The sequence below is a fragment of the Delphinus delphis genome, chromosome 6 (genome assembly GCF_949987515.2).
Source record: "Delphinus delphis chromosome 6, mDelDel1.2, whole genome shotgun sequence".
NCBI classification, from domain to species: domain Eukaryota; kingdom Metazoa; phylum Chordata; class Mammalia; order Artiodactyla; family Delphinidae; genus Delphinus; species Delphinus delphis.
Genome location: NC_082688.1, coordinates 80,652,306 through 80,679,521, shown reverse-complemented (window position 1 = coordinate 80,679,521; position 27,216 = coordinate 80,652,306). Strand labels below are relative to the sequence as shown.

At 43.3% G+C, this 27,216-nt stretch overlaps 1 protein-coding gene across 1 annotated transcript in view; it reads left to right on the top strand.

The window, feature by feature from the left end:
• The first annotated feature begins 5,268 nt into the window (after positions 1–5,268).
• Positions 5,269–27,216, top strand: part of DCAF12 (DDB1 and CUL4 associated factor 12) — a 41,334-nt gene continuing 19,386 nt past the window's right edge. The window contains exons 1-2 of the mRNA XM_060014900.1: positions 5,269–5,769; positions 6,857–7,111. Coding sequence (XP_059870883.1) covers positions 5,692–5,769; positions 6,857–7,111 — 333 coding nt within the window. The 5' untranslated portion in view covers positions 5,269–5,691. The remainder of the gene's footprint in view (positions 5,770–6,856; positions 7,112–27,216) is intronic.

The following is a 27,216-nucleotide window of genomic DNA, read 5'->3' as shown; positions in this document are numbered from 1 at the left end:
CTAGGGAATACATCAAATATGCTAGGTGCCTTCCCACACACTAGGGATGTGGAGATGAATAAGGGTGTCCTTTGCTTGAGTAGCTCTCAAGCTAGTGGGAGAGACAGACATAGTGGGAGAGAAAACAGACCATTACAATACAGTGTGACAAATTAACCATGAAAATTTTCTGTGAGGGCACAGAAGAAGAGTATCTTAGCCAGGTTGAAAGATGAGTGATGGTAGGAGGGGACCAGTCACGGAGAAGGTGATTCTCAAGTCCAAGAAATTATTTACTAAGAATGAATGATTCTTATTAGATGTGGGGATGAGTGGACAAACCAGAGACATTTTTCTTAATCTTGGGAGGAAGTTTCAAATTGCATTCATTCATTAATTTATCCATTTATTCAACAAATATTTGTTGAGTGCTAGCATGTGCTAGGCACCAGAGATATAATGGTAGCAAAAATAACCATAGTCCCTGTTCTTGAGGAGCTTATATTCTAGTGGAGGAGACAGACATTAATCAAATAATCATACAAATAAATGTAAAATTTTAATTGTGTTAAGTGCTGCAAAGGAGAAGTGTATGGTGCTATGAAACTGATAATGGGGAAGGGAAGGATTACTAGTCAAGGAGGCCAGGGAACACTTTCCTGAGGAAGTAATGTTTAAACTGAGATCCAAGGAATGACTAAGTATTACAACAGCAAAGAGGCAAAAGAGTGAACCAAATAGAGGTAAAGCTGTGCACAGGCCCTGTGGCAGGAGGAAGCATTTTGGTTAGGAAGGATTGAAAGAGGGCCAGTATGGCTGGACCTGAGGAAGGGGGAAGACTATGGTATGAGATGTGGCTGGAGTCAAGTTAGGAATCAGGTCATGCAGGGTCTTATAGGCCAGATTAAGGATTTTATCTTTATCCACAGAGCAAGAGAAAGACATTGAAGAAAGTTAACCTGGAGGTGAGAAAGTTAACGTGAGGTGAGAAATGAAGAAAGTTAACCTGGAGGTGAGAATGCGGATGACTTGTTCAAATTTGCATTAAAAAAGATAAGTATCTGCAGAATGCAGAACAGAATAACAAAAGAGGTCAGAGTGGATGCTGGTAGCTATTCTAGGAGACTTTCACAAATGGTGGGACCAATAGGTGACAGACTTGGACTAGGGTAATGGAGAGATGTGAGTTGACTCAAGATACTAATAAGGTAAAATAATTAGGACTTGGTGATGGAATAGATGTGTGAGTGTGTGAGAGAAGAAGGTACAAGAATTGGGAGAGGACTTCCCTGGTGGCGCAGTGGTTAGGAATCCGCCTGCCAATGCAGAGGACACGGGTTTGAGGCCTGGTCTGGGAAGATCCCACATGCCATGGAGCAACTAAGCCCGTGCGCCACAACTACTGAGCCTGCGCTCTAGAGACCACAAGCCACAGCTACTGAAGCCTTTGTGCCTAGAGCCCCTGCTCCTCAACAAGAGAAGTTACCGTAATGAGAAGCCTGTGCACCACGATGAAAAGTAGCCCCCGCTCGCCTCAACTAGAGAAAGCCCGTGCACAGCAACGAAGACCCAAAAGAGCCAAAAATAAATAAATAAAATAAATAAATTTTAAAATAACAATAATAAAAATTTTTTTAAAAAAGGAATGGGAGAGATAAAGGTGATTCCCAGGTTTTCATATGTCTGGAGAGTATTTTTGTTTTGTTTATAGAGCTGAGGACAAAGTGATGAATTCAATGTCCTCTCAGGTTCATTTCAGCCTGCAGCATGGTTTTAAAATTTTTCCTCTTCCTAGCCTGATTGTCTCTTATAAAGTACAGAGGAGGAACCCAGGTGAAAGAATTTAGAATGTTTAATTTTTTTAATTAATTTATTTTTAAAATTTATTTTATTTTTGGCTGCGTTGGGTCTTCATTGCTGCGAGCGGGTTTTCTCTAGTTGCGGTGAGCAGGCTCCTAATTGCGGGGGCGTCTATTGTTGCGGAGCACCGACTCTAGGTGCGCGGACTTCAGTAGTTGTGGCTTGCAGGCTCTAGAGCGCAGGCTCAGTAGTTGTGGTGCACGGGCTTAGTTGCTCCACGGCATGTGGGATCTTCCCAGACCAAGGATCGAACCTGTGTCCCTTGCATTGGCAGGCGGATTCCTAACCACTGTGCCACCAGGGAAGCCCCTAGAATGTTCGTTTGTTTGTTTCTTTTTTTTTTTTTGGCCGTTCCGTGCAGCATGCAGGATCTTAGTTTCCCGACTAGGGATCGAACCTGTGCCCCCTACAGTGGAAGCACAGAGTCCTAACCACCGAACCACCAGGGAATTCCCATAGAATGTTTATTTCTTTATATTGAGGTATACTTACATAAACTGCACAAATCTTAAATGTACAACTTGATGAAATTTTACATATGTATACACTAGTATAATCACCACCAAGGTCAAGATATAGAAATTTCCAGCACACCAGAAGCCTCCTTGGGTTCTCTTCCCAGCTAGTAACTGTAAGGTCGGATCTTAACAAACGGCACCGCGAAACAGAGGAAAGCTTCAAGTGAGCTTTATTAGGGAGCGCTCCCGGGCGAGGCTCACTGGTCGGAGAGAAAGGGGCCAGAGAAGTCGCACCCGGGCGAGGGTTGGGCAAGATTTTATAGGGGAAGAAGGGAAAGGGGTGTGGTGAATCTGGGAGGGCGCAGGGTATTCCTTATTTGGTGGTCTTTTCGGGTATCCTGGGGGACCGTTAGTCCCGCCCCTCGAAAGGCGGGAAGTCTGGGCTGGGCTCAAAGTCCCCAGGTCAGTTCCTGGAACTGGGTGGTCCGGAGAATTCGGTCTGATGCAACCTGTGAATCTGATTGTGTTCCCCTGCCTCGGGCCAGTTGGCCTTACAGTAACCACCAAGAATAATGACTATTCTGACTTCTATGACTGTGATATTGTGATATAAGAAATATATACATTTGATCATGACACAAGAGCTCCTAAAACTCTTTTCCCAAATGATAATGGTTAGAGGAGCAGCTCTTATTATTCATAATAAGTTCCTTTCAACCATACGTGAGTTTATGTTAATGGGGTGACTCAAGATGGGCCCCTAGGTAACTTTAGGATGGGGGCTATTTGCCAGGGGAACCAACCTTGTGATTAGAGCATTGGAACTTTCAGCCCCACCCTCTCAACCACCAGGAAGGGGAGAGGGACAGGGGATTGAGTTAATAAATGGCTAATGATCTAATCAATCATGCCTATATAATGGAACCTCCATATAAACCCTAAACTATAGGGTTTGAAAAGTTTCCAAGTTGGTGGACATATCCACGTGCCATGACAGTAGCACACCCCAAACTCCATGGGGACAGAAGTTCCCATGCTCAGGACCCTTCCAGACCTCACCCTATGTACCTCTTCATCTGGCTGTTTATTTGCATCCTTTTTTAAATCCTTTTTAATAAACCAGTAATAGTATTTATTTTCCTGAGTTCAATGACCAATTACAGCAAATTATCGCACCTGAAGAGGTCATGGGAACCCCAGTTTATCTTTTTTACCATTGATTGACATTTGAACTATTTCCAGTTTAGAGCTATTATGAATAAAGTTGCTATGAATATTCTTGTAAATGCCTTTTGGTGGACATAAACACTCATTTCTGTTGGGTTTACAACCAGAAGTAGAACTGCTCCATCACAAGGTACACGTGTTTAGCTTTGGTAGGTACTGCCATAGATTTCTTCCAAATTGTTTGTACCAATTTACAAACCCACTAGCAATATATAAGAGTTCTAGTCATTCTACCTCCTCACCAATAGTTCATATTATCAGTCTTTTAAAAACAATTGTAAACTTTCAAATAAATCTTCATTCTATTTTATTTCCACAGAAATGGTGAGCTCTGCTGGAAGGTGCATTAGGGGATAGTTCCTGGGATGTCAAAAGGAAGTGCACCAACCTCGAGGATGAACCTACAGCCTGTGACACTGGCAGAGGAGACCAAGATCCAAGCACAGCCCAACAAAAACCTAGAGATTCTCAAAGGAATTCCAGATTCTTGTCCTAGGTCATCCAGGGCATTGTGACGCAAGACAGAATTGGAACAACAGGCTATAAAAAGGAAGCTGACCCACTACTGACCCACTCACTGCGTGTATGTTTCTGAAGGGATAGGTCTGACCAAGTAAGACGGAGCTGCCTTTCCCAAGGTGGCATTAGGGGTCAGTGGCAGTGCTGACTTGGGATGGCGGAGGACACTGTCTCAATCTGGTCTTTGGTTCCGATTGGAAAACAAATCCAAATCTCCTCGTAGGCAGAACTTCAGATGGGCCAACAGAGCTCCCTGGAGGTATGAGGCTTGAAGCCTGAAGGGATCATCGGGTAACTGGGCACTACAGCCTGAGGGCCATCAGCCCCAAGGAAGAGCTTCCTGCTTCCTCAGAGGATTTCTTTGCCTGAGGAAAGGTGGGAGCTGGCACACAAATCCGTACAGAATCTTCTGAAAATGGAGGCAAGGGTGATCCTGAAGAAGCCCCCTTGTCTGGTGACCAATGACTGTCCTAACTGGACTGACAAGTTAAAGGCTCCTCTCTTTGTGGTTCAGAATTTCACCCAATCTGCCCTATGGAGACGTAATCTGGGCCCCAAGGAAGAGGCAGGCAGTAGCAGTCCCCTGTTCTAGTCCTCACCTTAGGACTGCATGGAAGACGTAAGAAACATAAATTACGGAGGGAGGCCTATTTCATAGAGCACAAAAGACTGTGTGGCCGGCAGGTCACGGGACTCTAAAGGGAGGCGAGGTACCACGCTGCAGCTAAGGAAGAGGTAACTGAGAGGCTGCTGCGATTAGGGCAACACAGAGGGTCAGGCGGGGCGAGGAGGAGGCCAGCAGAGGGAGAAGACTGAGTGGAAAATGAAGCCTGAGAGCTCCCCAGGAGTGGGGAGAGGGTGGCCTGAGGCCCTGGGTCTGGTGTTGGGGGGACCTGGGCTGACTGTGCCCAGCGTGGATTTCGAGTCGGACACCACCTTGCGGATTGGGAAAAGGAAGTTAATGCCCCCTCTCCACAGTGTCCAGCCCTTGGCGCCAGGGCTCGGCTTCATAGGTTTGGGGAAACATGCAGCGCTTGTTTGAGATAACCAGCGGTGACTGCGGGGTAAAGGCGTGTTGGGAGGGATTCCTTCCCCGAGCGAGGGTAATCGCCCTCACTTCCGGGTGCCTGAGGATGGGAGGGTGGGGCTCCGAGGTCGGGGGCCAGAACCCAGATTCCTTTGCCCCCAGGTCGCCCACCTCCAGCGGCAGTCAAATGGCCCTTGAAAAAGGGCTGGAGGCCGCTGAGCAACTGCCGGGAACTCTACAGCGAGCCCTAAACCCAATCCTTCTGTCCGCACTGCATCTCCGTGGCGACGCGCTACGAAGTGCGGCTGCGCGAGGATGACGGAGCGCGGGCGAAAGGGAGAGGGTGTTTTGGTTCCAGCCGCTCGCCGTCCTTTCCAGACTTGGTCGTCGGAAAGCTTCGGGTTCCTGTCTCCCCTTCCCCTTCCCCTTCCCTTTCCCGGCCCCGGTCCTCCCTCCCTCCCTGCCTCCCTGTTTTTCTACTGCCGCCCGGGGTCCGGGCCATTTTCTGGACCGGGCGCACTACGGTGCGTGGCCCCGGGGCCCAGTATATGACCTGCCGCCTTGCTCCCGCTCGCTTCCCCCGCCCCATGTGGCTGCGGGGCCGCGGCGGCGCTGCCCACTATGGCCCGGAAAGCAGTTAGCAGGAAGCGGAAAGCGCCCGCCTCGCCGGGAGCTGGGAGCGACGCTCAGGGCCCACAGGTGAGGGCTGAGAGGCCGGGCCCCGGGTGATAAGGCCGAGGCACCCAGAGGATAGGGTTCGCAAATCAGGGAACCGGAACGAGGTCCAAGGTCTTGGGGGGACGGGGGGCGGGTGAAGAGCGGAGCCGTGGTCAATAGGATCCGGGCTGGGCCAGCAGGAGTTCACTGAAAAGCAGATAGGCAGCAGGGGTGAGGAACTAAAGGGGAACGTGAAAACGAGACATATTCCGGGGAGGCCTGCAGCCGGGAACGGGGCTTGAGGAGAAAACAAACTGGGTTTCTGAGGAAGGGAAACCGAAGTCGAGGAGAATCGGGAACAAAACCTCCCGTAAAATACCGGGAGAGACCGTGAAGTCCGCCTTCCTGTGGCCCGGGGAAGGGGAAATGATTGCGTCTCTCGTATAGGAATGAGCCTCCCTTTGGATACCCAAGCTCTGAGCTGGGCCTTTTGGCACTTGGACCCCTAGATGAAACAGCAGGTTCCAGGTATCACTCCTGTCCTGCTCTCTGGGTCCCTTCAGACTCAGATTTCCCGTGCCTCCCACCCCGTTGGTGTTTGATTTTTGGAATGCTGTAACTGCTTGGAGCGCAGACCTGGTGACAGGAAGGCGGCCACTGATAGGGCATCCCTGAAAGACCTGGGACCCCAGTTGGGCTCCTTGGGTTGCACCGTCCATGCTTCGCGGGGAGTACAGGCTGAGAGGGAGAAGGGGGTCCGTTAGAGATGCAGCCGAGGTCTGTATGTTAATCTCTCGGCCCTTCACTCCCTTCTCTATCAAGGATAGCTTTAAGGTACCTGATTTCCTTCACTTATAAAAGGCCTTAGTAAACCTTTCATACTCTTTTCTGCTTACATTCCTTTCCTTTTCAGCCCTTGTTTTCCATAGGTATCACTATGAGCAGCATCTTTTCAATGTTGGAAGAGTTAAACTGGACTTCTAGCTTGACTTTCCTGTTCCATTGTATTTGTATTTCTGTTGTATGTAAATCCTGCAGGTTGAGTTCTTAGTGATTTCTCTAATACAGTAGGATCCCTTATTCTGACAAAGGTAGCCAAAGCAGTGATTTCTAATTTTGCTTTCCACAGTTTGGCTGGGATCACTCACTTCACAAAAGGAAAAGACTCCCCCCAGTGAAGAGATCCTTAGTGTACTACCTGAAGAACCGAGAAGTCAGGCTACAGAATGAAACCAACTACTCTCGAGTGTTGCATGGTTATGCAGCACAGCAACTTCCCAGCCTCCTGAAGGAGAGAGAGTTTCACTTGGGGACACTTAATAAAGTGTTTGCATCTCAGTGGCTGAATCATAGGCAAGTGGTGTGTGGCACAAAATGCAACACGGTAAGTTTCTGGGTGGATGTGAACTATCTCTTAGTTCTGGTTATATGGCTCCACATGTCCTAGAATCTCTCACTGCTGGTTTTCCCCTTTAGTTCTTTGGGGGAGGAGATTGCCTTATTCTCCTTTCCATTCCCTCCTATCTGTTCATGACTTCTTCCCTTTTCTATTCCTTTTCCCACTTCCACATTTCTTTTCTGGTAAATCTTCAGAGGAGTCTGTTTCTTTAGGCCTCTTGCCATATGGATATGCCACTGCTTCTTGATTTTTTCCCCCCGTTTTTATGTTGTCTTTTAAGTCAGAGGCCTCAGAGGAAAGAATGATGGTCTGGGCATCATTCAGGATACAGGATAGTGAAAACCTAGGTGTTGTCTGCTAGGCTAAAGGCATATGTAGAAGTATTTAAACTCGTACTTGGCTAAAGATAGGAATAAGACAAACACTTTCTTTTTAGGGGATAGAATCTAAAGATGTATTTCCTATAAGAAAGGGCAGGGAAGTATGTTCGGTGGTATATTTCAGGATGTATTAGGTTGGCCAAAACGTTCATTCGGGTTTTTCCATAAGATTTTATGAAAGCCCTGAACAAACGTTTTGGCCAACCCAATAAATGTTTGGTCTTTGCAAAGTAGCCTTCTGAAAAGAATTCAGTAGCAAGAAAAATTGAATATGACATGAGTAGGAGAGTATTTTTATGTAGAATGACTTAGAAGATCGTTATAAGTGAATGAAGGGGAAATTTTATCAGTAAATTTAACCAGAACAATTAAAGGCATGGATAAAATATCAATCCATGATTGGATATTGTGGATATGATTAGAACAGAAGAGCACAAATAGCATGATGTCAGAGGAATGGCAAGTGAGAAAAAACAGGGCCTACAGGTGGGAAGTGAATCTTTTTTTTTTTTTTTAAATAAATTTATTTATTTATTTATTTTTGGCTGCTTTGGGTCTTTGTTGCTGTGCGCAGGCTTTCTCTAGTTGCGGCGAGCAGGGGCTACTCTTTCATTGTGGTGCACAGGCTTCTCATTGCGGTGGCTTCTCTTGTTGCAGAGCACGGGCTGTAGGCATGCGGGCTTCAGTAGTTGTGGCACATGGGCTCAGTAGTTGTGGCTCACAGCATTAGTTGCTCTGCGCCATGTGGGATCTTCCCGGACCAGGGCTTGAACCCGTGTCCCCTGCATTGGCAGGCTGATTCTTAACCACTGCACCACCAGGGAAGCCCTGGAAAGTGATTCTGATTAACATGTGAGAAAAGATCAGATGTAGGTCCAGCTGCTCTGTTTTCACCTCACCCTGGGTGAATAGACAAGAAATGTCATAATGGCTGGGTGAATTTACCCTGGACAGAAACACATCTTGGATTAATTGAAAGAGAAGATGGCTCTAGATCAAGAAAGTCTTAAGTACTAGGAGAAGTATTTATTTATAAAGGACATAGGCAAAGGTTTAAACATGAGTTTTAAGGAACGATATAATACCATGGTGGTTGAGGCCAAGCTTTCATTTCCTCTTTTGTTGAAGGTTGCTTGTTATAAAGAAGGCTTTCAAAAGTAAATAGTGGTGGCAAGCTCCTACAAAACTTCCTTTTCCTAGTCTCTCAGGTTTAAGAGAACTGTCTTGGTTTAAGAGAACTGTCATCGTTGTCACTTGGATTAGAAAGAGTCTTCCATTTAGAGGAATTCATTTCATACCCCATAACCATACAAACCATCATAGTGTTTTGCCCCAGCAAATGTTGCTGAATTTTAAACTGAATTGATCATCATAATCTCCTGCTTCTTGAATTTATTTACCCTCTTTTGAAGGTGAGAATAATGTTGAGTAGTAATTTAACCTACTCTTGATACGTGCCTTTCTGTCTTCCTGTTTCCTCATGACTTAAAGTATTTAAGTAGAGTCTTGCTTTCTTTTCTTTTTATAATTAGTGTTTTTCTTTGCTTAGCTTTCAGAACCAAAATTGGGAATCAGGAACAGTATTCTTCTCTGAACTTTGTAATATTTGGCAAATGATTCTCTTATCTGTGCCTTTGTTTTCCCATCTGTAAAATGCAAGTGCTGAGAAGGTAGCTGTATACATCTTGGGAAATATTTCAAGTTAGCAGTATCTTACTTGTTCAGAAATAGTAGTAGTGATAATGAATCCAAAGCCTTTTCCAATGCTCTTGGCACTCCCTGGGACTTCCCTCAGTTTAAAAGGAAAATTACTTAAATAGTTAGCACTATCTTTGGATAATATCTGAAGAGTTTGGGGAGGGAGGAGTTCATGTTGGATTCTCAAGAGTAAATTAAGTTTTGATGTATTGAAATTTTACCATCAGTGAAATGATTTAAATGTATTCAGTAGGAAAGGTATACCACAACTGTTTATATTCTAAAATAATCTTTTTAATATGTATCTGTGGGTTAGAAGTGCTTTTTCTCTTGGCTGCTGTTGGTATTCATGAGCGTTTAACTAAGCGTTTAACTGTTAGCGTTAACTAACAGATGCTAAAAAGTTAGGCCATTTCCGAGTTAACTGACTTGGGGCTATAGTATAGAAACATTTGCTGAGGCAGTGGGTCATCTGTGAAAAAAGCAGTAGAGGTTTTGTAAATTATTCTGTAGCTTGATTGGTGGGGTGGGAATTTCCCTGTGCTATGGGCTAACACTCAAACTAGGGGCAGTCCATTCAACCTCTCTGAATTCCCTGGGCCTAATAAGCACAGGAATAAGATTGCTAGCCTATGTTTTTTGCTTTTTTTTTTGCCGCACCACACAGCTTGCAGGATGTTAGTTCCCCGACCGGGGATCGAATCCATGCCCCCTGCATTGGAAGCTCGGAGTCCTAACCACTGAACTGCCAGGGAATTCCCCAGCCTATGTTTTAATCATTAACAACATTACAACACTCATATTTTTACTAAATTATTTAAAGAAGGAGAGGTAGTATAACCTTAATTGAAATGTGGGTTTGGGAACCAGGATGGGTAGGTATATTTTCCCGGTTTAGTGTTACAAACTCAGGTTATGTACAGAGCCATACAGAAAAGCTAAATAAGAGAAGCTTGCCAGAAAAACGTTTGAAACAAAAAAACATTTAAAGAGAAAATGTTTAGTTTTGTGCTTTCAATCAGTTGAAGTTTGAGAGGGGGTAAAGATTGAAGTTAGTGGTTTAGGATTCACATATGTATAAGGGATTATTAAAATTGTTCTATTACCATGGAGAGAGGGTAGAGAAGTCACTCTTGGGTTCCATAAACCTTCCCTAAAATTGCAAAAATATCATTAGGTGTATATTTTCTGAGCATGATGTGGGAGGGTGGTGTAGGGGAGCAGTCCATAGATTTCATTACATTTTCGGAGGGAACATTGTGAGCCAAAAATGGGTAAGAACCATTGATATTGACAGGGGGGTTAAGAACAGAACCTTGGAGAACACCTACATTTATGGTGCAGGAAGATCTGCTACAGGGGGAGCAGGGAGGTCAGAGGAAAACCAGGAGAGTACCAAAAACAATTCAAGAAAGTGGATATTTTGAGAGGGGTTGCTTTGGGAAGGATGGTGATAGGCAGAGTGATAACGTGTGCAGAGTTTGAGGTTTTTAATTTTAGACAACTCTTATTTCCCATATTTTGACTTTCAAGGACTCACTCACCTATAATAGATAAAATTGCTCCTTGCAGCTAGGGTGAACCTCCACCGCAGGGAACCATGAAGCCACTCAGTAAGAGAGTGTTAGAAAGGATTTGCAAGGGTGATTTGGGGAAAGGCTTAAGTGGATAGGATTTTCACAGGAAAATCTCCTGTGGAATTATTTTCAGCAAGACCCCAAAGCCTAAGTGATAGTACCAGGCTAACTCCTGTTGCCATAGCTGCTTTTATCTTTCTCACCAATTCCCAAAGTAATGGTCAGAGGTATACTGCTGACTTCACAGGTAGGCTTGGTGGATCACAATGAAGCAGACAAGATGAGGCTTGGGCTGCAATTTGCTGCCAGATGAGAGGAAGAAGCACTTGGAGAAGCCTAATTTGGGGGGTGGGGTGGAATAGTAGTTACCAGGGTTGAGAAAATAGCTATAATATTATAAACTTGAGTTTACATATTCAAACTCCCGAAATCATAAAAGCAGAATATGAAACTCAATTTGAGACACATGGAAACAAACAAAGGAAAAATGTGGGAGTTTTTTTCTGACTGGATTTTTTATTCATTCCTCCTCGTATTACTATTTTATTTTTCCAATAGGGTTACAGCCCTTTAGAAAATGCTTTAAAATGCTTGCAGAATTCCTTGGGTTTGGCCAAGTGTACATCTCGGGTTAACAGCATTCTTCTTTTTTTTTTGGAATTTTATTTTATTTTATTTTTTTTCTGTCTTAGCAGTACACGGGCCTCTCACTGTTGCGGCCCCTCCCGCTGCGGAGCACAGGCTCCGGATGCGCAGGCCCAGCGGCCATGGCTCACGGGCCCAGCCGCTCCGCGGCATGTGGGATCCTCCCGGACCGGGGCACGAACCCATGTCCCCTGCATCGGCAGGCAGACTCTCAACCACTGCACCACCAGGGAAGCCCTTGAATTTTATTTTATTTTTTATACAGCAGGTTCTTATTAGTTCTTTACTTTATACATATTGGTGTATACATGTCAATCCCAATCTCCCAACTCATCTCAGCACATCCCCCCCACCCCACCCCACCCCACTCCACCCCACTTTCCCCCCTTGGTGTCCATATGATTGTTCTCTACATCTGTGTCTCTATTTCTGCCTTGCAAACCAGTTCACCTGTACCATTTTTCTAGGTTCCACATATATGCGTTAATATACCATATTTGTTTTTCTCTTTCTGACTTACTTTACTCTGTATGACAGTCTCTAGGTCCATCCACGTCTCTACAAATGACCCAATTTCGTTCCTTTTTATGGCTGAGTAATATTCCATTGTATATATATACCACATCTTTATCCATTCGTCCATCAATGGGCATTTAGGTTGCTTCCATGAGCTGGCTCTCGTAAATAGTGCTGCAATGAATTATTGCATGTGTGTGTGTGCATGCAATAGTGGGTGCATGTGTCTTTTTGAATTATTATGGTTTTCTCTGGGTATATGGCCAGTGGTGGGATTGCTGGGTCATATGGTAATTCTATTTTTAGTTCTTTAAGGAACCTCCATACAGTTCTCCATAGTGGCTGTATCAATTTACATTCCCACCAACAGTGCAAGAGGGTTCCCTTTTCTCCACACCCTCTCCAGCTTTTGTTGTTTGTAGATTTTCTGATGATGCCCATTCTAACAGGTGTGAGGTGATACCTCATTGTAGTTTTGATTTGCATTTCTCTAATAATTAGTGATGTCGAGCAGCTTTTCATGTATTTGTTGGCCAGCTGTATGTCTTCTTTGGAGAAATGTCTATTTAGGTCTTCTGCCCTTTTTTTAAATATAAATTTATTTTATTTATTTATTTTTATTTTTGGCTGTGTTGGGTCTCCGTTGCTGTGCTCCGACTTTCTCTAGTTGTGGCGAGCAGGGGCTACTCTTCATTGTGGTGTGCGGGCTTCTCGTTGTGGTGGCTTCTCTTGTGGAGCACAGGCTCAAGGCACTCGGGCTTCAGTAGTTGTGGCTTGAGGGCTCTATAGAGTGCAGGCTCAGTAGTTGTGGTGCATGGGCTTAGTTGCTCCACGGCATGTGGGATCTTCCCGGACCAGGTCTGAAACCCATGTCCCCTGTATTGGCAGGCAGATTCTTAACTCCTGTGCCACCAGGGAAGCCCTCTGCCCATTTTTTGACAGGGTTGTTTGTTTTTTTAATATTGAGCTGCATAAGCTGTTTATATATTTTAGAGATTAATCCTTTGTCAACAGCATTCTTATCTGTATGATCCTTCTATATTTTGTAGTTAGGATATTAACCTGCTAATTAGGTTTTAGTTTTTTAAATGGCATATGGTTATTCTTTGTCTAGTAAGAAATGTTCACAGTTATCCCAGAATTAGTTTTTATCTTATTTTGAGAATATTTGACTCTTTTGAGAGGAAGATTTTAGATGTGGAAGTGATAGAATTGCTATCTTGGCAAGTTCATTCTGCTGGGCACATGTGCAGAAGTGTTTGTAGATTGAAAATCATTGTGTAAATGCTTCAAAAAGTCTAAAGTACTATGTCAGGTTAATTGATGTTATAAGGCTTTAGGAAGAGGAGCAGTAGGAATAAGTTTATGCCTCTTATATGTGATGGTGCTAGAGTTGGCTGCCCTTTTCTGACTTGTCTTCATCTTGAGAAGGTCTTGCTTGGATTAACGCAGGTATGGGCTCCAGGAATCCTGTTTCATGTAGTGTGTTGCAGACTTTAGTCACCCTCTGTATGTGAGGGAATTAATGGTCAAGAATGTTAGGGTGTGACCCATGTACTTATGATCAGTTAATCTATAGCAAGAGAGACAAGAATATACAATGGACAAAAGACAGTCTCTTCAATGAAAATTGGTGCTGGGAAAACTGGACAGCTACTTGTAAAAGAGTGACATTAGAACATTTTCTCATACCATATACAAAAATAAACTCAAAATGGATTAAAGCCCTAAGTTTAAGACTGGAAACCGTAAAACACCTAGAAGAAAATATAGGCAGAAAACTCTGACATAAATCATAGCAGTATTTTTTGGGTATATCTCCTAAGGGAAAAGAAAACAAGCATAATAAGCAAATGGGACCCAATTAAAAGCTTTTGCACAGCAAAGGAAAGCATCCACAAAATGAGAAGACAACATACTGAATGAGAAAATATTTGCAAGTGATATAAACAATAAGGGGTTAATACCCCCAATATGTAAACAGTTTCTACAACTCAATATCAGAAGAACAAACAACCTGATTAAAAATTGGGCAGGGGCTTCCCTGGTGGTGCAGTGGTTGAGAGTCTGCCTGCCGATGCAGGGGACACGGGTTCGTGCCGCGGTCCGGGAAGATCCCACATGCCGTGGAGCAGCTGAGCCCGTGAGCCATGGCCGCTGAGCCTGCGCTTCCGGAGCCTGTGCTCCGCAACGGGAGAAGCCACGACAGTGAGAGGCCCGCGTACCGCAAAAAAAAAAAAAAAAAAATGGGCCGGGGACTTCTCTGGTGGCGTAGTGGTTAAGAATCCGCCAGCCAATGCAGGGGACACGGGTTCAAGCCCTGGTCGGGGAAGATCCCACATGCTGCAGAGTAGCTAAGCCCATGCACCACAACTACTGAGCCTGCACTCCAGAGCCCGCAAGCCACAACTAGTGAAGCCTGCACACCTGGAGCTCGTGCTCCACAACAAGAGAAGCCACCACAATGAGAAGCCCACGCACTGCAATGAAGAGTAGCCCCCGGTCGCCACAACTAGAGAAAGCCTGCGCACAGCAATGAAGATCCAGCGCAGCCAAAAACAAAATAAATAAAATAAATAAATAAATTTATTTATTAAAAAAAAATTGGGCAGAAGGCCTGAATAGACATTTTTTCAAAGAAGACATACACATGACCAACAGGCATGTGAAAAAATGCTCAATATCCCTAGTCATCAGAGAAGTGCAAATCAAAACCACAGTGAGGTATCACTTTACACTTGTGAGAATGGCTTTTATCAAAAAGACCACAAACAACAAATGTTGGTGAGGATGTGGAGAAAAGAGACCCCTTGTATGCTGTTGGTGGGAATGTAAATTGGTGCAGCCACTATGGAAAACAGCATGGAGGTTCCTCAAAAAACTAAAAATAAAACTACTATATGATCCAGCAGTTCCACTCCTGGGTATATAGCCAAAGAAAAAGAAAGAAAAAACTCTTAATTCAAAAAGGTAACGTGCACCCTAATGTTCATAGCAGCATTATTTACAATTGCCAAGATATGGACGCAACCTAAATGTCTTAACAACAGATGAACAGATAAGATGTGAGATATACACACACACACACAGACACACACACATACATATATATATATACATACACTTGCACACAACAATGGAATACTCCTCAACTATAAAAAATGAAATTTTGCCATTTGCGACAACATGGGTGGACCTGGAGGGTATTATGCTTAGTGTAATAAGTTAGAGAAAGACAAATACTGTATGTTATCACTTATATGTGGAATCTAAAAAATAAAATGAATGTATATACAAAACAGAAACTGACTCACAGATATAAAGAATAAACTAGTGGTTTCCAGTGGGGAGAGGGAAGGGGGGGAGGGGTAAGATAGAGGTTGGGGATTAAGAGATACCAACTACTATGTATAAAATAAATAAGCTACAAGGATATATTGTACGACACAGGGAATATAGCCAATATTTTATAACAACTTTAAATGGAGTATAAGCCATAAAAGTTTTGAATCATTATGTTGTACACCTGAAATGAATATAATATTGTAAATTAGCTATATACGTCAATAAAAATTTAAAAATTAATAAAAAGGGTTAGGGCCGTGCTTCCCAGGTGGCGCAGTGGTTGAGAGTCCGCCTGCCGATGCAGGGGACACAGGTTCGTGCCCCGATCCGGGAAGATCCCACATGCCGCAGAGCCATGGCCGCTGAGCCTGCGCGTCCGGAGCCTGTGCTCTGCAACGGGAGAGGCCACGGCAGTGAGAGGCCCGCGTACCGCAAAAAAAAAAAAAAAAAAAAAAAAAAAAAGGGTTAGGGCCTGAACAGCAGTCCTATGGAAGGATTCAAGAATTTTAGGGCAGCTTTTCTCAACAAGAATATTGATGGTGTTTTGGTGGTTTCTTCCTTCTCTGGGACTTTACCTCGTATTGCTGGAGATTTCACATTCTTGGCTTCTGCTCCATAGATGCCAGCAGTCCCCCTCTACCCTGCACCCTCAGTTATTGTGACAATCAGGCACATGCATGTGTACACGCAGGCACACATGCATGCATTTTCAAACATTGTGCCCTCAGTTGACAACCACCTCAGAGCTTGAGGCGGGCAGTTTTTCTCTTAAGTGATCTGAGCCCTTTATTTCAGGTATAGTCTGTTGGAAGCTTGGGACGTTGGAGAATGAACATAGGAGTAACATAGTGACTCTTGCACTCCAGGCTTTTTTTCTAGCTGGATCCTTGATAGACATTACAGTCAGAGAAAAAGGTCTTCTCAAGCTCACACATGGACGTTTTTTCTGTTGGAATGGGAGCAGTGCCCGGGTCGGGTTCAAGATGAATGAGAGTTTTTCCTGGTGGTATCTAGGAGTATTGCTTTTTAGCTTGACCTTAAGCAGGATTCTTCATATATTTCCTGGTGTAGAGATAAAAGGGAGAAACTGACCCAGAATTGGCAACTGGGTTCAATCCAGGATTATGGTTGGACTGCAACATTTGGCTTCTTCTTCTTCTTTTTTTTTTTATTAATTTATTTCTGGCTGCGTTGGGTCTTCATTGCTGCGCGCAGGCTTTCTCTAGTTGTAGCAAGTGGGAGCTACCATTGCGGTGCATGGGCTTCTCATTGGGGTGGCTTCTCTTGTTTCAGAGCACGGGCTCTAGGCACACGGGCTCAGTAGCTGTGGCTCGCGGGCTCTAGAGCGCAGGCTCAGTAGTTGTGGCACACGGGCTTAGTTGCTCCGCAGCATGTGGGATCTTCTTGGACCAGGGCTCAAACCCATGTCCCCTGCATTGGCAGGGGGATTCTTAACCGCTGCGCCACCAGGGAAGTCCCAACATTCAGCTACTTAAACTGCTGATTCCACTTGAATGCCCTTATATGCCTTTGGATCCTTGGAGGCCATCAGTCCCTCTCACTTGTAGGTGGGGATGTTTTCATCAGGACAGTTTTTGAATGTGAGAAGAAATGGAGTAATATTTCTGCATTTCATTGGCTAGAATGTAGTGGGACAGCTTTGTGTTTTGTGTCTGCTTTTACTAAATTTATAACCATTGATTGAGTTTTTCCCATGTGTAGCAAGACACTGCTTCATGTGGGGTTGCAGTGATATAGAAACAAATCTCAGACAGAGCTGGAAGGGACTGTAACCACTGGCCTCCACTTTGTTTTAGAGTTGAAGAAACAGACCCAAAGGGAGAAAAGTTATTTGCCTGAGATTCTATAATGAGTTAAGTTTGGGTCCTAATTTTCCTTATTCCTTGTCAGAATTCTTTATGTTATGCCTAGTACTCCTCAAACTTTCACTGCAATACCCGTAATGGCAGAGGACTGCCTGACCTCTGCTTAGCTTGGCTGGGATACAATACATAGCTGTGTGCAGAGTTAATAACAACATAGATGCCTCATTAGACACGCCAACCAGGAGTGCTCCCGAGAGGAAGTCATTCCTAGCTAGGGTATTCAGAGAGGATTTGCTAGAGGAGGAAGAGTCTTCAACTGTGGGAAGGAAGCAGGGATGTCCATTCCATAGCAGAGTCAGGAATATACAAGGAATGTTGAGCAACTCTGGATAGACCCATTTGGCTGATGCTGGGAAGAAACAAGGGAGAGTGACTCAAGTCGCTGGGGATTTGGTTGACAAGACTAACTGAATCTCCTGTAGGTAACTTTTTTTTTTCTTTTCCTTCTGACTCATGTCTAGCCTTTAATAATGAATAATCCTGTTCATCACCTTTCTCATCTGGAGAATTGAGTCACATGCTTCGCCGCATGGCCCCTGGTGAATTTATGGCCTCTTCCTGCAGCCCTGTAGACTTGGAGGATGGGGAAACGTGGGTAGCTGAGAGCAGAGGTTTGCTGGGAGGTGCCTGGCAGGCTAACTACCTGCTGAAAGTTAGTAATGAGGTAGTCTGGTTACTTGATTTGGTTCCTGTTTTCCTTGGGCTCTTCCTTTAGTCTTCTTTTGCCAGTCAGCCTTCTTCTAAATTGATGTATATTTGATTTCTGATTGCTTAGGCCTTTGTTTCCTAAGCATGACTCAGGAACTGTCTGCATCACAATCACTTGAGCTATGTGTTTAAAATGCAAGTTTCCTGGTCCCCACTCCAGTACTGATTCAGGATTTTTCCTTCTGTGAAACCTAGGAATTGGAATTTTAAACAAGCTCTCAGGCAATTTTTATATGAATCACTGGCTTAGACTTTATGCTGTATAGCAATAATTTTTTTGTCACCTTATTAAATCTAGACCATTCATTTGAATTCTCCTTGTATTTTCTAAACCACACTCAGGGCATAGGTGGAACATCATGTTTAATGGATCTGAAAGAATTTTCTTGTAGGCATCTTGGTTAATATCTGTTCAGCAACCAGTAGTATGCAATCAGATCTTATTTCTGCACTTTGAGGAAGCCCTTGACAAATAATTATTTTCCTTATATGCCAGTTCTGGTCTCAACAGACAAAGCAAGAAATTTGCCCATTCTTTTTTTGTGTGTGTGTGGCTGCGTTGGGTTTTTGTTGCTGCGCGTGGGCTTTCTCTAGTAGCAGCGAGCGGGGGCTACTCTTCATTGCGGTGTGTGGGCTTCTCATTGCGGTGGCTTCTCTTGTTGTGGAGCACGGGCTCTAGGCGCGCAGGTTTCAGTAGTTGTGGCACGCAGGCTTCAGTAGTTGTGGCATGCAGGCTTCAGTAGTGTGGCTTGCGGGTTCTAGAACGCAGACTCAGTAGTTGTGGCACATGGGCTTAGTTGCTCCACAGCATGTGGGATCTTCCTGGCCCAGGGCTCGAACCCCTGTCCCCTGCATTGGCAGGCAGATTCTTAACCACTGTGCCACCAGGGGAGACCCTGCCCATTCTTTTTTTAAGTCAGATCTTAGCTTAAGTCATTACTTTCCAATTTTTTGGTCTCTTTACTAGAAGAGTTATAGTAAACAAGTCAGAAGTATCAACAAGTTTAAGTCATTTTGTATTGTGTATTTGGATTCAGAGAATCATGGGTTGAATCTGGGCTCCATTTCTTACTAGCTTTGTACCCTTGGACAAGCCAGGTAATTTCTCCTTAGCCTTTCTTTCACCTTTAAAATAAATGGAGTGGGGACTTCCCTGGTGGTCCAGTGGTTAAGACTCCACGCTCCCAGTGCAGGGGGCCCGGGTTTGATCCCTCGTCAGGGAGCTAGATCCCACATGCATGCCGCAACTAAGAGTCCGCGTGCCACAACGAAGATCCTACATGCAGCAACGAAGATACCACGTGCCTCAACTAAGACCCAGTGCAGCCAAATAAGTAAATAAATACATATTTAAAAAATAATAATAATAATGGAGTGAGTAGTATCTGCCTAGCTCAGTCATGAAGAAAATTAAATAAGATGTTGGTTAGCTCGGTGCCTAGAACATGTACTTAGTAAATTGTTGATGTAATTAATGGCAGTGGAGGAGGAAGTGGTAACAGTAGTTTGATGGTTCTAGCCTCTAGGTGTATTTCTGGCCAAATTCAGGTACATAAGATAAGATAAGAAGTGACCATTTTTCTACCCTGTAAATTGGTTATTTTCTGTATGTCAGTCACATCCCAAGGAGCTTAAACATTTAAAAATAATTCATTTAGATATAATTTATATAAGAAAAAATACAATTAGGAAATTATAGTTAATTTCATCATAAAAGGGATATAGATAAAAGCAAAATATTTTTCTGTATACAAATTAAAGTGTAAACCAGTTCTGATAAGGATGTGGTGGAACAGGTCATATATTTATTGTCACTAAAACCCTTTTTTGAAAGTAATTTGGCATTATGTTTCAAAGACCTGGGGTGTATTGTTTGTTGAATGAAGAGCCTAATAAGTATTATACCCTTTGACCTAATATTTTCATACTTTGGAAATTATCCAAAGGAAGAAAGAAGTCTTTTTTAACAAAATAATTATTGGAAGCTATTTTATCAAAATGTTAACAATAGAATACTTAAGTAATTTATGGTAAATCAAATCTGCATGATATTATGGAGGTATTGACATAATTGTGAAGACTGTAGTAACATGTAGAGCTTTTGATATGTTAAATGTAATGAGATACAGAATTCTCTCTGCTGATTATAGCTATGCACCATTATACATGCATGTGATTAAGGACTGAACAGGAACTTGACAAATGAAAAACAGACTTGAAAAGAGGGATAGGATTATTTTTTTTTTTTTTTTTTGGCTGTGTCGTGTCTTGCGGCACACAAGATCTTTCGTTGTGGTGTGCGGGCTCTTTGTTGCAGCGCGTGGGCTTCTCTCCAGTTGTGGCGCAGGGGCTCCAGGGCACGTGAGCTCTGTAGTTGTGGCACACAGGCTCAGTAGTTGCAGCGTGCGAGCTTAGTTGCCCCGTGGCATGTGGGATCTTAGTTCCCTGACCAGGGATGGTACCGGAGTCTCCTGCATTGGAAGGTGGATTCTTAATCACTGGACCACCAGCGAAGTCCCAAGAGATAGGATTCTGAGCAATCTTTCTTGCATTTTTTATTTCCAGTATTGTAGGTAAAGTATTGTCAATAAACTCTATAATTAAAAGAAAAAGTTACTTAAGCTAGATGTTTTTTCTTAGCCTAAAGCAATGGTGAAAGTGGCCTTGCCAGGTTGCCATTCAATGCTTGTCTTGTTTGCTGACGAAGATTGAGCAGTCATGGAGTATACCTCCTCTCTAGGGAAAGGGTGTAAAGAAAGAGCTTGGAAATACAGTGGTAGGCTATACGGCAAAAGGAGTTCCCCTCTCAAGTCACAGAAGATTTTTGGAGCTCCAGATAACACCTGGAGAGAGTTCTTGCTTTTCAGTGGGCAGATACATAATCATATTATCATTAAGTCTTTGTGCTGTAAGGCTCAGGAAGTAAGAATGAGAGAATAGGGATTATGTTATTGTTTTAAACTGTTATTATTAAAAGTTTATAATCTCTTAATATACTAGATAATTAATTAGTGTGTAATGACAATCTGCTCTCCAGTAGTTTGCAGTTTAGAGATAAGGCTTCCTTTTAATTCTGAGTAGAAGGTCTTATGCCTTGAAATGCTCTGGGGAACAAAAAGCTGAGAATATCTTGTTTTCTTCTGAATAATCTATACATTAACTATTAGTATCCTTCAGTACTATAGGAGTTAATTTTCATCTTCCATAGGAAGAAATGAGGATCTGTGTAAAATCAGGCTAGTTGACCAATTCTTTTGTTTACCCTTCTATTCTCTGATTGGATGGTATATCACTTGGAAGTAGGACATGGGCTTTGTATTTAGATAAAGGCAACACTCAGTTGAGTTCTGATTTTACAACCTAAGAGAAATTTTTTACCAAATGTTTGTCACGGTGCTTGAGGTAGCTCTCTGTGGTGTACTGTCAGAGGCTCTTCACTAGATGACTTTGGCGGATACCAGGCAAAATCTTAGGTGTCTTGCCAAAGCTGACTCTCAGGACTTATTCCATTTTCAACAGAGCCCTCCAAGATCAGGGGTTAAGAATCAGTTTACTGGACATGTTAAATGCTTGTAAAGAATTATGTTACTGGGAATTCCCTGGTGATCCAGTGGTTAGGACTCCATGCTTTCATTGCCGAGGGCCTGGGTTCAGTCGCTGGTTGGGGAACTAAGATCCTGCAAGCTGCGCGCCCCCCCACCAAAAAAAAAAAAGAATTATTATGTTACTTAAATTCAGGATAATTGTAAATCCTAATTTGGTCCTCCTCCCACAAAATCATGATTCTAGTGGGAAAGTATCAGAACTCAGGACCTAATACCAAGTACCATTGCTGATTTCAGCAAGCCAGCCCTATAGCCGTCTTTTGGAGGAGCAGCTTAGATTCACAATTCAAAGAGTAAGAGATCTTAGCATAGCACAGGCACCTGGATTTAGATACAAGAATGTTCACTGCAGTGTGTTTTGCATTACTGAAAATTTGGATACAGCATAAATGTTCGATAACAGGGAATGTGTTCGATAAATTCTAGCATACCCATGCAGCGAATCACCTTAAAGCCATTAAAAATTATTTAAAGGTATATAGATTAATTTGAAAAGGTGTTAAAAGATATAAAATAATATATATGAGGTCACATTTTTATAAATGGAGAAAAATATGTATGCATTTGACTGGGTATATAGTGAAGGACCTGAAAAAAATACACCAAGTGGTAGTAGTGGTGGTGTTCATTTTCTGATTTCCCTTTTTCTATGTTTTACAAGTTTATGACGTGTTACTTTTGTAATTTGGACCCCAACCATGTTATTTTACTTTAAACAACCACATGGGTCTTTCCTTTAATAGACTTGCAATAGAAACAGTGACTCAACTTTCTAGGTGTGACAACTCTTCTAGCTCCTGAACAGTCTAAAATATTTATAGCTATAGAGTCTTGATATTGTTCAAGCAGCTTATTGATCTCGGCCATACCCCTGTCTCCTGCACAGCAGGATGCAGGTGAGTAGGCAGCAAGCTTTTAGAGATGGGCTGGACAGAATGCCCGATTCTCTTGGACATCATTGGAGTCCTGAGTAAGTGCAGCTCATTTCACGGCCTGTGGTCCTTTTCTTTTATCTTTTAATTATGCACGTCATATGTGTTCCCTGAGGGAAAAAAAAAAAAATCAACATTCCTGGATGCATTTTTATTTTTTATTTGTTATTATTTTTTTAAAATATTTATTTGGTTGCACTGTGTTTTAGTTGTGGCAGGTGGGCTCCTTAGTTGTGGCACATGGGCTCCTTCGTTGCAGCAAGCAGGCTCCTTAGTTGTGGCTCACAGGCTCCTTGTTGCAGCTCGCCGGCTCCATGGCATGCAAACTCTTAGTTGAGGCATGCATTTGGGATCTAGTTCCCTGACCAGGGGTCAAACCTAGGCCCCCTGCATTGGGAATCTTCACCACTGAGCCACCAGGGAAGTCCCTGGACTCATGTTTTTAAAAGGGAGGGTATTCATTTAATAACATAGCATGACCAACTTTCCATGTTAATAAATATCCTCTACTCCATCATTCTTAAAGGCTGTATAATAATCCATTGTGTGGATATTCCCAATCCCCTGTGGTGTTTCACTGGTTTAAAATTCACTTTAATTTGGGACTTCTCTGGCAGTCCAGTAGTTAAGACTCTGTGCTTCCGTTATAGGGGGCACTGGTTCAGTCCCTGGTCAGGGAACTAAGATCCCACGTGCTGCACAGCAGGACCAAATAAATAAATTAATTAATTAAATTCACTATAATTAAAATTGTTCACCTGTCATTATTTCCTTATCATAAATTTCTAAAATTGAAATTGCAGAGTTTACACATTTTTCATTTTAGATACATATTGTCTAACCATTTCCTGTTGTGTTTCTGGATCTTGGCTCTCTCCTTTGCTCCTCCCCATCTCCGTTTGGGAGAGGAAATGTATTCCTCTGCTTGATTTCAATTATCCTCTCTTTCCCATACTTAAGCTGCCCTCTTGCCTTTTACCATCTGACTTGGTGTAGTCATCTTCTCTGTGCGACCTATGTGGATTTGCTTTCCTTTCTCCATTAACCTCCATCTAAAACACTCTGATACTTTGTGAATCTCCCCTCCCCCCATTTTATTAAGCCACCTTGACTTTCTATACACACAATTGCATATGTCTATATGCAGATACATACATTTAGAGGTGTACTCACTAGTCATACAATCTTCCTGATTGTAAGGCCTTTGCTTTCTTTTTTCCCTCTGTCCTAACTTGTAAGTTGCAGGGAGCCATTAAGCCTCAAGCTTATCTTGCCGTGCTGCTGGTTTCTGGCAGGGATCCCAGTAGGTTAATGTGGAGCAGCCTCATTCTGGGAAATGTTACAGGAGCTGTTTGAAGCCTTGACCCTTTGTCAGACAGCTTGGGGAGATAGTCTCTGGCACTCCATCCACATCCCTGTTCCTTCCTTTGAAAAAGCAAAAAGGCTCTGTCCTTCACATGGTGCTTAGTCATTCCTCTGCAAGGATGAGGGTGAGGTTGGGGGTAAACTCTTGGTTTCCTGGGCCTCTACAGAGCCAGCTGTTTGCATTTCCCTTGTATGAAATCTTTTTCATCTAGTGTAGAAGCCATTATAACCTACTGAATGAAACAAACATTAGAATAGAATGTTACTATTAGCTAGTACTTGTTAAGTACCTATTCTGTGCTGAGCCCTGTGCTAGATACTTTACATTTTATTAGACCTCCTAGCAACCCTATTAGATAAATAATATTATTCAAGTTTTATAGATAAGAAACAAGATTCAGAAAGGTGAAAGTGACTTGACCAAGATCACATAGCTACTAAGTAACCAATGGAATTCAAACCTAGGTCTCTCCCAAGTCCAAAACTGGAGAGGTTGGGCTTAAGACTTTCTTGGACATGAATAGATGAAGCTTTTTCTCTTCACCTTTTCTGGGTGGCAGAAATGGAGCCCTGTTTTAAGGCATAGGGTTGTGTCTTATCAAATGCATCGTCCTTAGTGTACAGAGTAGATTTCTCTCTACATCAGTGCTTCTCAAACTTCAGTGTACTTGGAGATCTTGAGAAACTCCAGATGCTGATTTAATAGGTCTAGGGTGAAGGCCTGAGATTCTTTGTTTCTAACAAGCTTCCAGATACTCCTTTGAATAGCAAAGCTCTAGATCAGTGATTGTTAAACATGGGCAGTCATTAGATTCACCTGGAGATCCTTGAAAAAAATTCACTTTTACTGGCCCCAAACTCAGAAATTCTAATTGGAGGAGTTTTAGGGTAGGGCCTGGGAATTGTTTTTAAATATTTATTTATTTATTATTTATTTGGCTGTGCTGGCTCTTAGTTGCGGCATGCGGGCTCTTAGTTGTGACATGCAGGATCTAGTTCCCTGACCAGGGATCGAACCCAGGCCCCCTGCATTGGGAACACGGAGTCTTAACCACTGGACCACCAGGGAAGTCCTTGGGAGTTGTGTTTGTTTTGTAGTATTTTTTAAAAAAAGAAAATTCCCCAGGTTATTGTATTATATTATATTGTGTTATAATCAGTTTGAGAATCACTGATCTAGAAGCCAATATATTATGGTTGCACTGTCCCACACAACACAAAAGTGTAAGTGGGCAGTACATTTTGCTTTATTAAACATTTGAGGGGCTGTGTTGGTTAGAGATCGTTTGTTTAAAAGGGTAAGAAATCCACTCACATTTATTGGAAGGGCTAGCTTGCAAACCTGAAGAGCAGGAAGTATCCCTGGATCTCAGAAAAACAACTAGGAATTGGAAAGCCCCTAGGAACCAGGGATGTCCATGCTTCCTGTCTTCTGTTTCCTTTTCTCTGGGGACTGGCTTTGGTAGAAAATGGCCACCCAGACAGTTTGGTTTAGTGCCACCAGCCAGTTCCATATTGCTGAGAGAATTTGAATGACCCAGTCCAGTCTAGCCTCTGGACTGGTTCTCCTTGAGCCAGGAGGCCACCCCAGGACAGTGCTGTGATCTGGAAATCTGGGCTGTATCAAACTCAGCTACAGGCCCCCACTCTGAGTGCAGGGATGTGGGGGCCCCCTAACATCATTGGGCAGGTCCCTTGAAAGGTGGTTACTGTAAGCACTTACTATGTAGCTCTGCATGGTTGCGGCAGGAGAATAGAACCAAATAGGGTAAACCCCCTGCTCTTGGAATTGGAAGGACATTATTAGCTTAATGGAGAAGAGAGACAAGTAAAGAATTTTTTTTTTTTTTTGGCTGTGTTGGGTCTTTGTTGCGGTGCGTGGGCTTCTCATTGCGGTGGCTTTTCTTGTTGCAAAGCATGGGCTCTAGACACACAGGCTTCAGTAGTTGCAGCACTTGGGCTCAGTAGTTGTGGCTCGCAGGCTCTAGAGCACAGGCTCAGTAGTTGTAGTGCACAGGCTTAGTTGTTCCGTGGAGTGTGGGATCTTCCCAGATCAGGGCTCGAACCCGTGTCCCCTGCATTGGCAGGCGGCTTCTTAACCACTGCGCCACCAGGGAAGCCCGAGACAAGTAAAGATTTTGAAACTGTGATAATATCTAAGTATTGTGGGTAGAGGGCTGTCTTGGAAGCCTACAAGAGAGGAACTTAACCAGCCTGGACATTAAGGAATATTCATAGAGGACATGTCTGAACTGAATCATGAAAGGTAAGGACGTGATGGCCAGGTAAAGAAAAGAGTAGGAGGAAGCATTTCTGGCATTGTGAACAGCATGAGCATGAAACAAAATAATTGTATTTCATTGGAGAGTCTTCATTGAAGACCCAATGCAGTCAAAAATAAAATAATTATTATTTGTGTGAATAATAATTAATAAGCAGTTCTTTCTAGAGTATAAGGTCCATGGCAGGATTTGAAGCTAGAGAGATAGGTAGGGGCCACATTGAGAAGAGTCTTGATGCCATGCTAAGGGGCTTGAATTTAGGTAAAGGGGAACCATTGGATATTTTTTAATTGACATGGGAAGATTTCCATTTTTATGAAGATGAATGATTATAGTATGGAGAATAGGTTTTTTTGTTTGTTTGTTTGTTTGTTTTGCGGTATGCGGGCCTCTCTCTGTTGTGGCCTCTCCCGTTGCGGAGCACAGGCTCCGGACGCGCAGGCTCAGCGGCCATGGCTCACGGGCCTAGCCACTCTGCGGCATGTGGGATCTTCCTGGACCGGGGCACGAACCCACGCACATCCCCTGCATCAGCAGGCGGACTCTCAACCACTGCGCCACCAGGGAAGCCCAGGAGGATAGTTTTGATGGTGACCTTGCCTGAAGGCACAAAGACCAGTTGCAGTTGTCTAGAGGAGAGAGGATGGAGAGGAAGGAGCCAACTGTAAGAATATTTAGGAGATAGTTTGGCAGGACTAGCTGGGATGGGGGGAATGAGGGAGGAGGAGTCTAGGATGAATCCCAGGCTTGTGTGACCAGGGAGATTTTGGTGGCATTAGATGAAATGAGCAATTTGGGGAGGAAGAGTATTTGTTTTAGACACATTGAGTTTAAAAATGCCTGTCAAAAAAAAAAAAAAATGCCTGTCAGACCCATCAGACACATCAGTGACTGTGACTGTTAGGCAGGAGGTCTGCCTTAAGTAGTTGTCAGGGCCTACAGACTCAGGAGTGGTTCCCCTCTCTCCACCTTTCCTTTTAAAATTTTTCCTCAGTCTCTACCTGGCGGTCTTGTTCTAGCTACTCTTCCTTTCCTTTTTCTATTTTAAATTTAAGGCTTACCTGCTTTCTCCTTTCATAGATCTTCCTGTGCAAGCAGTAGGTTATTTTATACAACGATATAACATGATTTGGCTTCACTCTGAGAATTGC